At 43.9% G+C, this 15462-nt stretch overlaps 1 protein-coding gene across 2 annotated transcripts in view; it reads left to right on the forward strand.

Annotated features, from left to right (window-relative positions):
• Window positions 1-15462, forward strand: part of WASF2 (WASP family member 2) — a 71514-nt gene that overhangs the window by 36530 nt on the left and 19522 nt on the right. Inside the window, exons 2-4 of one of the 2 annotated variants that reach the window (XM_030217371.1) lie at window positions 329-504; window positions 9946-10080; window positions 11856-12009. In XM_030217371.1, the coding sequence (XP_030073231.1) occupies window positions 375-504; window positions 9946-10080; window positions 11856-12009 (419 nt within the window). In that variant the 5' untranslated portion in view covers window positions 329-374. The remainder of the gene's footprint in view (window positions 1-328; window positions 505-9945; window positions 10081-11855; window positions 12010-15462) is intronic. The other variant, XM_030217372.1, reaches the window with a different exon arrangement.

Below are 15462 nucleotides of genomic sequence, written 5' to 3' on the forward strand. Positions count from 1 at the left end.
TTTGGCTACTTGGACTGGTATTCTGGGGGGGGGGGGGGGGGGGTTATGCTGGTTTGTTCGGCTGGATCAGATACCTCGTTCTATTGGTTTTCCATGAGCAGAGCCAGTTCGTATTTTGGCAGATGCACTCAACACTCAGCTGCTGCCTGCTAGATAAACCCACGTATCTGGTCAGTAGCTTGATCTTTTGCAGTGGTCAGTTTTGTAATTGTGAGACAGCTGATTGGAAGGAAGTGACAAATTTCAGCATGAGATGAGCTGTCAAGTGCTGTGTTGCTAAGAGTTAAAGGTACCATGAAACCTAATGATTTCCTGGTTTTTTTTTTTCTGTTTCTCTTTGATCTTTCCAGAACATTGCCTGAAGCAGGAGCACCATGCCGTTAGTAACGAGGAGCATTGAGCCAAGGCACCTGTGCCGTCAGACTTTGCCCAGCGTTCGAAGCGAGCTGGAATGTATGACCAACATCACCCTGGCAAATGTCATCCGACAGCTGGGCAGCTTGAGTGAGTGCCGCAGAGAGGCTCTGCTCCGCTTTCCCCTGCGGAGCCGCTCTGGTGCCGTTTCATCTTTATTTAGCTCAGCTCTCTACTGGTGCTGCTCGGACTCCCCCATCTGCTTTTCCTAGTCTAATGCAAATAAAAATCTTGCCTTTTTGTTTTTTTTCCCTGCTAAGCATGGGATCTTTGCTGCTTTTACTAAGTCTAGTTTACCAGGTGTCATTTATGCTAAAATCAATGAGATACTTTAAAAAGGAGACTATACAAAGCAAATTTAGACTCTGTAGAAAGTTGGTACCTTGCAGAACGTAGTAACATTACGTTACATTTCTGACATAGCCTAAAACAGAACTGAACCATGTAAAACTTTAAACCTAAAATAATCCTTGCTTGTATTCGTAACCAATGTAACGAGACATCTCTCATTTAGAAAGTCCAAAAATCAAACAAACCACCGTATTCTGTACAGTCTGTAGCCTTTTCAAAAGCCTCTTTGTACAGCCCAAATATATCAAGTTACAATAATCGAGATATGATAAAATAAGAGCATGAATTAAGGGCTCAAATTCTGTCAAAATATTTCTGGACAGTACATTGCTTTCTCATCATAAAAAAGCACTTCTTAACTATCGTATTGGCCTGCATTTCCATTGAAATAGCACTATCGACCTGAATGCCCAGAATTTTGGTGATTTTTATTTAAACATTTCTATATCACAGTGGTTAACAAATTGCACATGCGTTAAAAACATTGTTTATACAAACATAAAACTTCAAACAAGCTAAAGCAGAATAAAAAAATCAAAGAAAAGCTAATTATTTCTGCAAACTCAGTTTTGATCTTCTGCAGCTCCATATGCCTGTATAAAGAGACAAGTTAACTCTTGCTTTGAACTGTTTTACTTCCTGTATCTTTTTAAGCTGCAATGGAAGAAGGGTATTTCACATGGTAGGACCTATTACATAAAAAAAAATATTAGCTGTGTACTCATTCACTCAACTTGATGTGAGGGTACATCTAAATACATTTGCTGTGTGTATCTTAAAGCTCTAAAGGGTTAACACATGCAGCTTTGCAGCCAATATGGCCAATACCTGACCGGTTAATATAGTAAATACTAAGAGCAGAATTTTAATACGATACTCAATGGGCAACCAGTGCAAAGATTTCGGCACCGGTGCATAAGATCCATCAAGCCTAGCATCCTGTTTCCAGCAGTGGCCAATCCAGGTTTTTACAAACACCTGGCAAGATCCCAAAACAGTGCAATACATTTTATGCTGCTTATCCTAGAAATAAGCAGTAGAGTTTCCCCAAATCCATTTTAATAATGGCTTACGGACTTTCCTTTTAGGAAACTAACCAAACTTTTTTTTCTTAAAACCCTGCTAAGCTAACTGCTTTTACTACAAAACTCTGCTAAGCAAACTGCTTTTACTACATTCTCTGGCAACAAATTCCAGAGTTTAATTATGCTCATATCTAGGTAATACCCACTAGTACTCTTGCCATAGAATTCTGGGTGATTTGTAATGCTTTTAACTGAGGTTTAGAAGTACCAAGAAATAAACCATTACAATAATCAAAACATGGCATTGCAAAAGAGAACAATGGTTAACAGTAATAGTTTTAGGCATTCTCTGTGGTTAGTGTCAAAACACAGAAATTGTTTCATCTGTGTTTAGTTTTAACTAATGGTATATCCTCCATTTATCTAATAGATTTATGCAGAGTCTGGAAGGTTCATTTCCAACAGTTGATTGGATATGAATTAATACTGTGATATCTGCTGAGATTATATTGAAGAAAACCATTTCTTTCTAAAAGAGGGACCATGGGATCGCAAAAATACAGTAAACAATACAGTGGAAAGACCAGACCCGTGCGACACTCCAGTTATGCTCCACTGGCTTGACATCGATGAAATAGAGGGATCAGAAGGTCAAAAGGGGTTTGATTAAATCACCCTAGAGTTTTAAAAGTCCTGGCAGAACCTCGAGGGACCTAGTCATCACTTTAGAATTCAAGGTTCCATGTAGAATTTCCAAAATACGTAACATACCAACAATCATAGGTGCCAAACACAGTACAGATTACCCCTCGCTAGACATAATGAACGAGCTTGCTTAATACTGGGGGTGCTTAGCACCTAGTGGCAGCCACAGAGCTGGCTCTTAGGCCAACAGCAAAATTCATAGCATTAAAACATGTCGCCGTTGGGTCATGAGTTTTGTAGAATCTTTTTTATCCAGGTTCTTTAAAGTGCTCCTGAGCAATTTGGAGCAGCTTATGTTACAGTCCAAATTTCTTCCCCTCGTTGAACGTGATTTGGTTCAGCTTCAGTTTTGACTTTGTGACACTATGGTCAGCATGACTTGTTTAGTTGCTATATATACTTTGCTGACTATATCTCCCTCTAGGACTCAGGGAAATTGCAAGAGACCTGCTCAAACTCCAGAGTTAAACCTTTTGTTGTGTGTACTTAAAATTTTCAGTTCGTGCTTTATATTGGCACTAGTAACGAAGGCCCCTTTCAAATCGCAATGAAACGGGCGCTAGCAAGGCTCCCCTCCGTCCCTTTGTGTCTCCGTGTGTCGGCGGCCCCCCCACCCCACTGACCTGCCGAAGTAACGTGTGCTCTGCCCTCGACGTCATCGCGTTTTGACGCGAGGGCGGAGCAGAGCTACAGTGGAGTACAATGTTGGAGCTGAGAATGTGCTCCGGCCTCAACGTCATAACGTTTGACGCGAGGGTGGGGCCCACAGACTGTGATTTTCGAGGCTTCAGAGCTTCGAACATACGAACCTTGGCTTCAGTGATGTCAGCAGCCAATAGAAGGTTGAGGGTGAGTTTTATATATATAGATGTGTAAATCAACATAAAACCATAGGAGAGTGCATCGAAGCAGTGGCGTAGCCACAGGTGGGCCTGGGTGGGCTAGGGCCCACCCACTTAGAGCTCAGGCCCACCCAACAGTAGCACACATTTAGCGGTAGCTGGTGGGGATCTCAAGCTCCGCCAGCTGAAGACTTCCCTCTGATGGTAACGAAAACACTACTCTCCATGATACCGGCATCTGTGCATGCTCAGTTTTCAGCGCATGCCTGCTGGAGACTGCCATGGTGGAAAGAAGCATTTTCCTGCCAACTGAGATATATATTTTTTTGGGGGGGTGGGGGGGGGGGGGGGGGGGGGAGAACATTTGGTGCCCACCCACTTCTTGCCTAGGCCCACCCAAAATCTGTTGTCTGGCTACGCCCCTGCATTGAAGAGAACAAATTTTTTTTTGTTACATTTGTACCCCACGCTTTCCCACTCATGGCAGGCTCAATGCGGCTTACATATACAGGTACTTATTTGTACCTGGGGCATTGGAGGGTTAAGTGACTTGCTTGGGGTCATAAGCTGCAGTGGGAATCAAACCCAGTTCCCCAGGTTCTCAGCCCACTGCACTAACCATTAGGTTGCTCCTCCACTGTGTAATATTTGCACCAAATACATGGTACAAGTATACATCATTCCTGGTGGGAGCAGCAGCCATCCTCTCAAGAAGGATCAGAAAGATCTTGCTGAAACTTTCTCTCCCCCCCCCCCCCCCCCAAAGCATGTGTGCAAGTTCAGCACTATGATAGCTGCATACCAAAGTTTATTAAAGAACTATTGATCTACCCAGAAGTATTTATATGTTAAAATATTTTCTGTGCATAATTTCCTTCCTGTTCTTGCTCAGTTCTCTCCAATGGAATAAATTATTTTATTTCTCAGAATTCCATTTCTGCATCTAGGTTTTCTTTAGCTTGTCCCTGTCTTTTTGACATCGCAATGTTTTTCACAAGCAGAGTGTTAGATTTCTGCTGAGGAGGATGAGAGACTCAGCAAATAAACTTTCCACGTTAGTCTGTAAGGGAAAAGAGATGGCTACTGAAATAATTGGACTAGGAGTAGATTTATATTTTGTGTTGTGATATTAAATGCCTGCAGCCCTTCCATGGGGATGGATTTCTGAATCTGCAGCTATCGGTCTGCTTTTACAGTGTGTGAAGGGAACAGGAAGTACGAGAGATGAAATCACAGCCTGGGAGAAGGCACTAATCCATCTGTCACTTATTGCAGGGTGCATGCCCCCATGGGGTCAGATGTGCTCAGGCAGTGCTGTAGAAAATTTCTGTATAGCGGTGACATTGGCAGAGGCCTGCTAGAGCATCATTTTGAGAAGAAAAGGAGTAATCTGAAATAAACCACTCTCGCCTAGTGACACAGTTTATTGGTCAGTCTCTGGTCCTAGTTAAACATTTTGATATTATTTTAAAATCCCCTTAGAACTGTTTATTATCTTCCTCTCCCCCTTGTCCCTAAGCTTTTGTTCTTCCCTTGCCTTTTCTGCTTTTTTTTAGATACTAGGTTGGTTTGGAAAATAGCATTGAAGTAAATTCTGCTTTCTTGTAACTATTTGCTCCAACATTCTTATATGGTAGCCTCTTTTCCGGGTTATATTACTTCAGAAATGCCATTTATTCCAATTGGACGGTTAGCCTGTTCTTGTAGTGTCAGGTCCTCCATTGGGATTATGGGTTTAATCAGTAGCGTTGGAGCTACCTTCTTGATAAGTTGAATTGCATAATATAGATGTGAATATATTATAATTTGCATAGTTCATACAAGGTGTACATATTTATTTTATTTATTACATTTCTATCCCACATTGAACCGACCATTCGGTGGGATAGTGTGGCTTACATGGAACAAAGGGTAGGTACAAAATGAAGGGTACAGGGTAAGGAATGGGGTGGGTTTGGAGGTCAACAGGAATAACTAGAGGTTGTATGAGCTCTTGTGGAAGAGATTAGGTTGGGCGTTAGATCAGTTTGCTTGATTCGTTGTTGTGGAATAAACAATGAGAGTCGAGAGGGGTCAAGAGGAGTTGGGTTGAGTTAATTTCTTGGTCGGCCATTTGTTGAAAGTGAGAGTGTGTGATTGTGATACTCGGTCCCTGCTCTCTAAGTAGCTTAGTCGAGACAGGACACGTGGCGAAAAACAGAGGCTTTGTGTTGAGACATAACTGAGAAAAAATAGGTGGGATTAAATTGAAGAGGGACAACTTCTGTACTACAGACATTTGATAACCATTAAGTGTATTATAGCTTATTCTCACTTTCTATACTGCCCAAGCTGACCAGCAGATCTGGTTGGTGTACAAAAAGTAAAATTTACAAATAATTAGAAAAAGTGCATTCAGACCAATTATTGGCAATAAGGTTTCCCCACCCCTAATATGGCATGGAATCGTGCAGGAGTCAAACAAGAGACTTTTCTTTTTAGTATCAGGGAAAGGGGAATAAGGTTTGATATATACTGCCTTTCGGTGGTTACAATCAAAGCAGTTTACATATTCTGTACCTGGGGCAGTGGAGTGACTTGCCCAGAGCCACAAGAAGCTGCAGTGGGCCCTGGTTCTCAGGCTGCTGCACTAACCATTAAGCTACTCCTCCACTCCAAGGCCATGATTCGGTTTATAGGTTGCCTAGATTGAGGAAGGGCATCTGTAATTGAACAAAAAGTGTATGAAATGAGTCGTCTTAAGTCTAAACGCAAATGACCGGTAGAATTGATTAGTTGTAATTCCATGTCCTAATCTGAAAATTGAGTAATACTATACAGGAAGCCCAGGCTCATCTGCATTTCAGTTCTAAATAATTAGAAACCAAAGAATAAGCCAAGTTGAGTTAATCGGTGGGATAAAATTGAGCAAAGGGACCAGTCCGAGCAAAGCTGCAAGAACTTGCTTTATAGGGCAACTAGTAAAAAAGGCCCGTTTCCGAAACCAATGAAACGGGCGCTAGCATGTGGTTTTTTTTGTGTGTGTGTGTATGTGTCACAGAGTTATTTTGTGTGTGTGAGTGTGCGGTATGTGTGCAGGTTGTTGATGTGTGTCTTTTTTTGTTTTGTTTTTTGCTTGGGGGTTGGGGGATGTGCTGTGCTGTGCTGGCAAAGTGGGTTGTATTGGTGTGTGGCTTTGAGGGTGTGTTTCTGTTGTATTGTGTGTGTGTGGTTTTGTCTGTCAAGGAGGTTCGTGGAGGGGGGTTTTTCTGTTGGTGAAATGTAAATGTGAAATGTAAATGTAAATTTTTGCACATACCCACCACAGCAGGAATATTCTTCTCTCGTTCCAGCGGTGGTTCTGTGCTCTCCATGCTGCACAGATAATGAGCCATTCTGCTGGGGAATGCTCCTCCCTTATTGTCACGTAGTTTCCTCTGATTGGTCCGTCTTACGTTGCCTAGTGTTGCCTGGGAACGGTGTTGTGATGGTCCTTTGTGTTTCAGAATGTTGAGGGTGTTTTTTCTGATTGGTCTGTCATGCGAGGGCGGGGCAGAGAGACATGGTCAGTGTTGTGGCTTCACCACCATGAATCCATGAACCCTTCAGTGACTGACTGAGTGACTTCAGAATGTTGTCTTCAGAACGTTGAGGGTGAGTTTTATTATAGTAGATAACCAGGCCATATGAAAAACAGCACACAGTGTGAGCGAGTGAAAGGCAAGTTAGAAGATGTTTCAGGAGAGCTGAATGTACTGCTGCCTAGTACAGTGCTTCTCAACCCTCCCCTGGAGGAACATCTAGCCAGTTGGGCTTTCAGGATATCACAATGAATATGCATAAGAGAAACTTGCATGAGAGGCTGACTGAAACCATGTTTTCCAGTTTTGGGCAAAACTTGCTGCTCTTTTTCAACCGAAACTGCCCCCCCCCCCCCCCAAACAAAGGTAGTGCCGCAACCCCTCCTCCCCACCAGAAAAAATTGTGGGTCTGACTTAGAGTTCCTGGTGGTCTCTAAGGAATCCTGTTCAGAAGGAATGGATCCTAAGGAGCTTAGCCGAGATTGGGTGGCAGAGCCAGCCGGTGGTGGGAGGCGAGGATAGTGCTGGGCAGACTTATACAGTCTGTGCCAGAGCCAGTGGTGGGAGGCGGGGCTGGTGGTTGGGAGGCGGGGATAGTGCTGGACAGACTTATACGGTCAGTGCCAGAGCCGGTGGTGGGAGGCGAGGATAGTGCTGGGCAGACTTATACGGTCAGTGCCAGAGCCAGTGGTTGGGAGGCGGGGATAGTGCTGGACAGACTTATACGGTCAGTGCCAGAGCCGGTGGTGGGAGGCGAGGATAGTGCTGGGCAGACTTATACGGTCTGTGCCAGAGCCTGTTGTGGGAGGCGGGGCTGGTGGTTGGGAGGAGGGGATAGTGCTGGGCAGACTTATACGGTCTGTGCCCTGAAGAGGACAGGTACAAATCAAAGTAGGGTATACACAAAAAGTAGCACATATGAGTTATCTTGTTGGGCAGACTGGATGGACCATGCAGGTCTTTTTCTGCCGTCATTTACTATGTTACTATGTCTAGTGGCTAGTTGGAGAGGGCGTGATCTTGGTTGCTCCTGGCCATGTAGTCTCCACCATCAAAATAGCTTCCACAAACCCCAGAGGATGTAGTATGGGCAGTTAGTGTATCAGGGTTTAAAAAAAGGCTTGGATGAATTCCTGGAGGAAAAGGCCATAGTCTTCTATTGGGATAGACATGGGGAAGTCCACTGCTTGTCCCTGGGATCAGTAGCATGAATCTCGATGCTATTTGGGATTCCGTCAGGAGACCTGAATTGGCAGGATACTGGGCTATTGGTCTGACCCAGTATGGCTGTTAATGTTCTTATGAGATTGGAGCTGGCATGGGTAGAAGCAGCTGGGGGTTGGGGAGGGGGGGTTAAGAGGGAGCTGAGCCTATTATTGTTTGGGGGAAGAAAGGAAGAAGTGAGCTGAGCCCGCTTTTGTTGTGGTGGGTTTATAGGGAAGGGGAGAGAAAATGAGCTAAGCCCACTTTTCTTCAGGGGTGGAGGGGGGAGGAGCACTCAGGGTGCACAATAAGTTTTGGTTTTGACTGAAATTGAAACGACAGAATATGGATTTGGAGCAGATTTCAGTGCTGAAACCGAAATTCAGTCAGCTTCTAACTTGTATATATTAGAGAGCTATTGTATGCAGACTTCTCTTGCATATTCATTGTGGTAATCCTGAAAACATAACCAGCTAGGTGTGCCTCGAGGAGGGGGGTGGGGGCGGTGAAATTGAGAAGCACTGTCCTAAATAGCTTAGTGGCCATGAAAAAAAAATAGGCACTTCTCTGTTTCTCAACTTGATCCTGGACACATCCCCAGGCCAGTCATTTTTTTCAGGATATCCATAATGAATATGCATATGAGGGATTTGCATGCATTGCCTTCATTGTATAGAAGTCGGGCGTCCTGAGAAACAGACTGGCTCAAGGAGGTACTCGAGGATCAGCTTGAGAAACGCAGAAATCCATATCGCAGTAGTTTCTAAACAAGCCCACGTTTTGAGCAGGCATTTTGAAGTACTGTTATAGACCACTGATCTTTTTGTATCTGTGTGGATCCCGTACTACGGTTTATTTAGTATTTAGCTTTGTAAACCCACTTGATGCCTTGTTAACCAAAAGACAGTCAAGCAAGCAAACAAATATTCTCCTTCAGCATATGGTATGCCTAGATAAATGGGGATGGGACTTGATATATTGCCTTTCTGTGGTTACAATAAAATGTTCACGTTTGATCCAAAAAAAAAAAGGGTCCTCTGAAGGAAGTTGAGGATTTTGTACATTGCTGACAGATGACTGGGTCAGTTCTTTTTTTTTTTTTTTTTTTTTTTTTTTGATTAATCAAATTCAGGCGTCTTAATGTGGAAGGTGCTTCATTAATTTGTTGGCGTGTAAGAGGAGAACGTATCTCCTGAAGAGGTCTCAAGGTGATTCTTTGGACTGACTTGATAGGGCTGCTTAAAGCTCTTGGTGATTACAGATTCACGAAACCAGCACTTTGGAAGAGCCATTAGATATGTGAGAAATGTGTATATTGCTGTCTCAGCACATTTTGTTTTGGTTATTTTATTTGTCCTCCGTCTATAGGTTTAGAAATACTCATCACGTCCATGGAGACCTCTGCTTGGTCGTGGAGACAAACAAAGCAGATCAATCCAGCAGCTGAGAGATGCGACCAGACTTACCCTGTGTATTGAGCTGATGTCCTCACCTTGATTGAGGAAAGCACCCTGCTGGTTTTTTACCTTTCAATCTCATGTCCTGCTTGGACTATTAGCCCCTGACGCAGCCCTTGTGGGCGAAACACAGTCTGTGTCGGGCGAATCTCTGAAAATAAAGTTTTGAACCATATCACTGATTGATCTGCTTTGTTTGTCTCCACGTTGGATTTTGCAGATCGCTTGCCATCTTGTTTTTTAGGACCTCTGCTTGGTCTGCATAAACAGACTTTTTGGTCGCAGCCTGGCTAGATTTCAAAGCTGAGCCTGAGCTTTAGAAAACTTTGCATGCTTTCTGTTTTTGTGTAGATGAGGGCAGTCGTTCACTCATTTCTGATAATTCCAGGTAAATATGCCGAAGACATATTTGGTGAGCTGTTTACAGAGGCCGGCAAGTTTGCTGTGCGGGTGACCTCGTTAGGAGAAAGGGTGGACCGTCTGCAAGTGAAAGTCACCCAGCTGGATCCCAAAGAGGAGGAAGGTAAGGAGAAAGTGTATAGTCCAAACAGATGTGTTGGCGTCTACCTGGAACAACTTTGAGCTGACATATCTTTATTTGTGCCCTCTTCAAGCCCAGCTGTAAGACTCGCATCTCTGAGATTTACTGTTCAATCCAAAAACTCTGACTTTCTGATCTGACCCTCTCGCTTTAAACATGTTTAATATACTTTGGTGACTAAAAATTGTCTTGTGTGTGGTGCGATATACATATTGGTTCTGGAGAAATGTTAAAGTAGCATTACATAAGAGTAGCCATAATGGGTCAGACCAATGGTTCATCTAGCCCAGCATCCTGTTTTTCCAAACAGTGGCCAAGCCAGGTTACAGTTACCTGGCAGAAATGCAAATTGTGGCAACACTCCACACTACAAATCCCAGGGCAAGCGGTTGCTTCCCATGTCTGTCTCAATAGCAGACTGTGGACTTTTCCTCCAAGAATTTGTCCAAACATTTTTTTAAACCAAGGTACACTAACCGCTGTTACCACATCCTCCGGCAAAGAGTTCCATAGCTTAACTATGCCCTTGGTAGGTACAGGAGATTTTTTTTTTAACTTTATGGAACAACTAGTAAAAAAGGCCTGTTTCTGGGAGAGATGAAACGGGCGCTAACAAGGTTTTGGGGCAGGGGGAGATGGGGTTTGCAGCCTCTAGAGCCATGGTCAGCGACCCAGCTGTCCCCGAAGCCCCCTGCAGGCACGGGGAGATAGCGTTTGCAGCCTCACCACCCACCGTCAGCGAGGCAGCTGTCCCCCAACCCCCCTCGAGGCACCTGCGCGCTCCGTGATGCTGTTTCCGTGGAGATGGCACGTTTGTTTCCTGCAGTGTAGTCCGCCGGAGATTGCGTTTGTTTCCTGCAGTGTGGTCCGCCCTCATCGTCATGACATTGTGACGCGAGGGCGGGGCACACGACGCTTCACAGTTCTGACTTCCGGTTTACAGACATGGGCAAACAGGATATCTCTGGTGCCTTAGTTCCGGTTTTGAGGCTTCATTTAGAACGTTGGGGTTGTGAATTATGTCCGGAAGGGGCGTGGCTGAGGGCGGGTCCTGAGTGACAGTGAGTGAGTGGTGCATGAGTGAGAGTGAGTGTTGCTGACAGCCTAGCCTTCAGTGTTTCCCTCCCACAGAGTGAGCTTCAGAATGTTCCAGGTGAGAATTATTATATAGGATAATAGTACCTCTAAAGTTCTGAAATTTCTCATCTCCTGAGAGAGAGAGACTCGGAAACCAAACTGGTGTCTCTTTACTGGTGCAAAACTCATCCTGTTCCTGAACATTTTCTATGCATGCTGTTTCGGTCTCGTATTTTAAAATGCTGTATTTAAAAGTGAGAGAAAATGTTCTTGTCGTACATAGGATTGTATAAAACCATGGTTCTGTGTAAATTCATAGGGAGCATTGTTATTCAAGACAGTAAGTCATTTGTAAAAATGATTCTTCCTTATTGAATCTGTTATGCTGAGGCCGCATCTATTCAAACTGCCAGGAAGTGACATGGGCAGTTTATTTAAAAAAAAAATAAAAAATCTTGAACTCACATTTTATTTTCTTGTGTACAGCAACTGTGCTTTGAAATAGTAATTTTAACCAGAAAAACACCCATATGTGACTATAAATCAGAGCAGATGCACATATAGTACCTGAAAGCTCTGACCTTGCTTCGGAACCCTTTAAATGATCTTTTGAGCGTAGAAGATATAACAGAAGTGATGCTTCTTTACAGTGTGAACCACCTTCCTTTTTACTTCCTCAGTGTCCTTACAAGGCATTAACACAAGGAAGGCCTTCAAGAGCTCCACAGCCCAGGACCAGCAGCTCTTTGTCCGGGATTCCCTGCCAGTTCCTGTCGTTGAAACCTACGGCACATGCAATACCCCTCCACCACTCAACATCCTTTCCCCCTACAGGTAAGCAAGGCTCCTGTTACTTTCAACCCTTTGACATTTTTGTGTGGGCATGAAATATCTGCAGTGACTGTAGTATACAACATTCGTTATATTGGCGAGTTACATTTGTACTAATTTTATCACTGCCTTTCCATTCATACCTTCCTGTCTGAGCACCTTTTATTGTTAACAGTATACTCGTGTATAAAATACTCGTTACTAGGCAAGATGGGGTTAATTATGCCGTTCACAAACCCATTCAAGTCAGCAGTATGTGAATTTCTCCGTCTTGGATTTGAAAAGCTTTCTTGTCTGTACGTGCTGGTCAGTTTTGCTGTCTTTTGAGCACCAGCCTCAGACTCTTCCATTGGTTTGTAATTCCCATGTTTTGTGGAGCTGTGAATTTGAGAGAGAGCTGTTAGTTTGAAGTAGCAAAACTGACTGCTGCTTTCACCTCAAGACTTTCAAAGGACTAGAATTCACATTGTCACCTGCATGTATTGTCCTCAACTGGTGCATTGAATGGGTTATTGTGTAAGGTGTGGCCAGTCTGTTTTGGTAGCACTATAAGAGGCACTATGATGTACACTAGTAAAATGAAGCAGGCAGAGGTGTGAAATGCCATTACCAAAATTCTTCGTGAAACCTCAGGGCGTATAAAATTGTATCTTTCTTTTTTTTTTTTTTTAATTTGTATACTTTCAATTTGAATAGAGAAGGAAATGCTGCTCATCAACCTTGTTCTGGCATAATGGCATGTTTCCCTTTCTCTGTTCATAGACTTCGGGATGTCTCTGTGAAGGACATAGTTGGGGCATACTTACCAGCTTATAATCGAAAGACAAAAACGCCTATATTGCGACCTAAATCGGGAGATAGGCGTTTATCTCCCAAAAACGAATAACGCGGTATAATCGAAAGCCGAACTTGGACGTTTTCAACTGCACTCCATCGCGGAAGCGTACAAAGTTGACGGGGGCGTGTCGAAGGTGTGGTGAAGGCGGAACTGGGGCGTGGTTATCGGACGATCAGAGATGGGCGCCTTTCGCCGATAATGGAAAAAAAAATATGCGTTTTTAGCGAGAATTTAGGGCACTTTTCCTGGACCCTGTTTTTCCACGAATAAGGCCCCAAAAAGTGCCCTAAATGACCAGATAACCACTGGAGGGAATCGGGGATGACCTCCCCTGACTCCCCCAGTGGTCACAAACCCCCTCCCACCACAAAATATGCCGTTTCACAACTGTTTATTTTCACCCTCAAATGTCATACCCACCTCCCTGGCAGCAGTATGCAGGTCACTGGAGCAGTTATTAGGGGGTGCAGTGGACTTCAGGCAGGTGGACCCAGGCCCCCCCCCCCCCCCACATGTTACACTTGTGCTGGTAAATGGGAGCCCCCCCAAACCCACTGTACCCACATGTAGGTGCCCCCCCTTCACCCCTTAGGGCTATAGTAATGTTGTAGACTTGTGGGCAGTGGGTTTTGAGGGGGATTTGGGGGGCTCAACATACAAGGGAAGGGTGCTATGCACCTGGGAGCTGTTTTACCTTTATTTTTGTTTTTGTAAAAGTGCCCCCTAGGGTGCCCGGTTGATGTCCTGGCATGTGAGGGGGGACAGTGCACTACGAATCCTGGCCCCTCCCGCGAACAAATGCCTTGGATTTATTCGTTTTTGAGCTGGGCGCTTTCATTTTCCATTATCGCTGAAAAACAAAAACGCCCAGCTCACAAATTGTCGAATAAAACATGGACGTCTATTTTTTTCGAAAATACGGTTCGGTCCGCCCCTTCACGGACCCGTTCTCGGAGATAGACGTTTTCGTTCAATTATGCCCCTCTTAGTTCTTAATGGGGTAACAGGAGAATGTGGGGGATGTTTGAGAGTGAATTATAGAGGGGTGTGGGGTGGGAGCATTCTCTCCTCCTTCCAAACTTGATGGCTGGTTATTCTGAGCATGTTCTGGTGACAGAACCGGAGCTGGTTTTTGCTAATTCACTCCTTCTGATGCCCCTGCTGTAGCTTCCACCAGGCCTATGGGTGACGGGGAGTTCCCTCTCTGCCACATTGAGACTTACTCCCTGTGTATGCACAAATGGATACACAAAGATGAATAGACACTGACCCCAGACAACTGACTCTTTTTCTGTGAAGTGTGCCCACAAAAGAACTTTTTGATATTAGAGGCATTATTATGGTTCCTCACCGTATTTCCTGGGGTAATGTAGAGCTTAACATCCCTTTGGTGACCATAAGGATGAAGTTTAACATATGTGTTTTTTTTTGCAAGTTTGTAAGGTTCCCCAGTTCAAGTCCTGTTCTAAAGCTGTATTTCTCTGTTGATCGCCCCACCCCTCACCTATCCACACCCATCCTGTTAGAATATCAATGATATGCTTTGATGTCCCCATGCATACCTCCTACCCACCCCCATCCTCCCACCCTGTCAGACTGTCATAGTAATGCTTGAATGTTTTCACTTATATACACTGTCAGCTAGCACATTTGCTTATTTCCCATCTGAGGAAGAAGGGCAACCTTCGAAAGCTAATCAAGAAATGTATTAAGTTATGTCCAATAAAAAAGGTATCATCTTATTTTCTTTTCCATGTTTTATTTTGTTTGATTTCTATAGATTCTACATGGAATGTTGCTATTCCACTAGCAACATTCCATGTAGAAGTCGGCCCTTGCAGATCACCAATGTGGCCGCGCAGGCTTCTGCTTCTGTGAGTCTGACGTCCTGCACGTACGTGCAGGACGTCAGACTCACAGAAACAGAAGCCTGCGCAGCCTTCTACACGGAATGTTGCTAGTGGAATAGCAACATTCCATGTAGAATCTCCAATGGTAGCAACATTCCATGTAGAATCTCCAATGGTATCTATTTTACTGTCATAGTAATGCTTGAATGTTTTCACTTATATACACTGTCAGCTAGCACATTTGCTTATTTCCGATCTGAGGAAGAAGGGCAACCTTCGAAAGCTAATCAAGAAATGTATTAAGTTATGTCCAATAGAAAAGGTATCATCTTATTTTCTTTTCCATGTTTTATTTTGTTTGATTTCTATAGATTCTACATGGAATGTTGCTATTCCACTAGCAACATTCCATGTAGAAGTCGGCCCTTGCAGATCACCAATGTGGCCGCGCAGGCTTCTGCTTCTGTGAGTCTGACGTCCTGCACGTACGTGCAGGACGTCAGACTCACAGAAACAGAAGCCTGCGCAGCCTTCTACACGGAATGTTGCTAGTGGAATAGCAACATTCCATGTAGAATCTCCAATGGTAGCAACATTCCATGTAGAATCTCCAATGGTATCTATTTTACTGTCATAGTAATGCTTGAATGTTTTCACTTATATACACTGTCAGCTAGCACATTTGCTTATTTCCGATCTGAGGAAGAAGGGCAACCTTCGAAAGCTAATCAAGAAATGTATTAAGTTATGTCCAATAGAAAAGGTATC

The sequence above is a fragment of the Microcaecilia unicolor genome, chromosome 11, assembly GCF_901765095.1.
Source record: "Microcaecilia unicolor chromosome 11, aMicUni1.1, whole genome shotgun sequence".
Classification (NCBI taxonomy): Eukaryota; Metazoa; Chordata; class Amphibia; order Gymnophiona; family Siphonopidae; genus Microcaecilia; species Microcaecilia unicolor.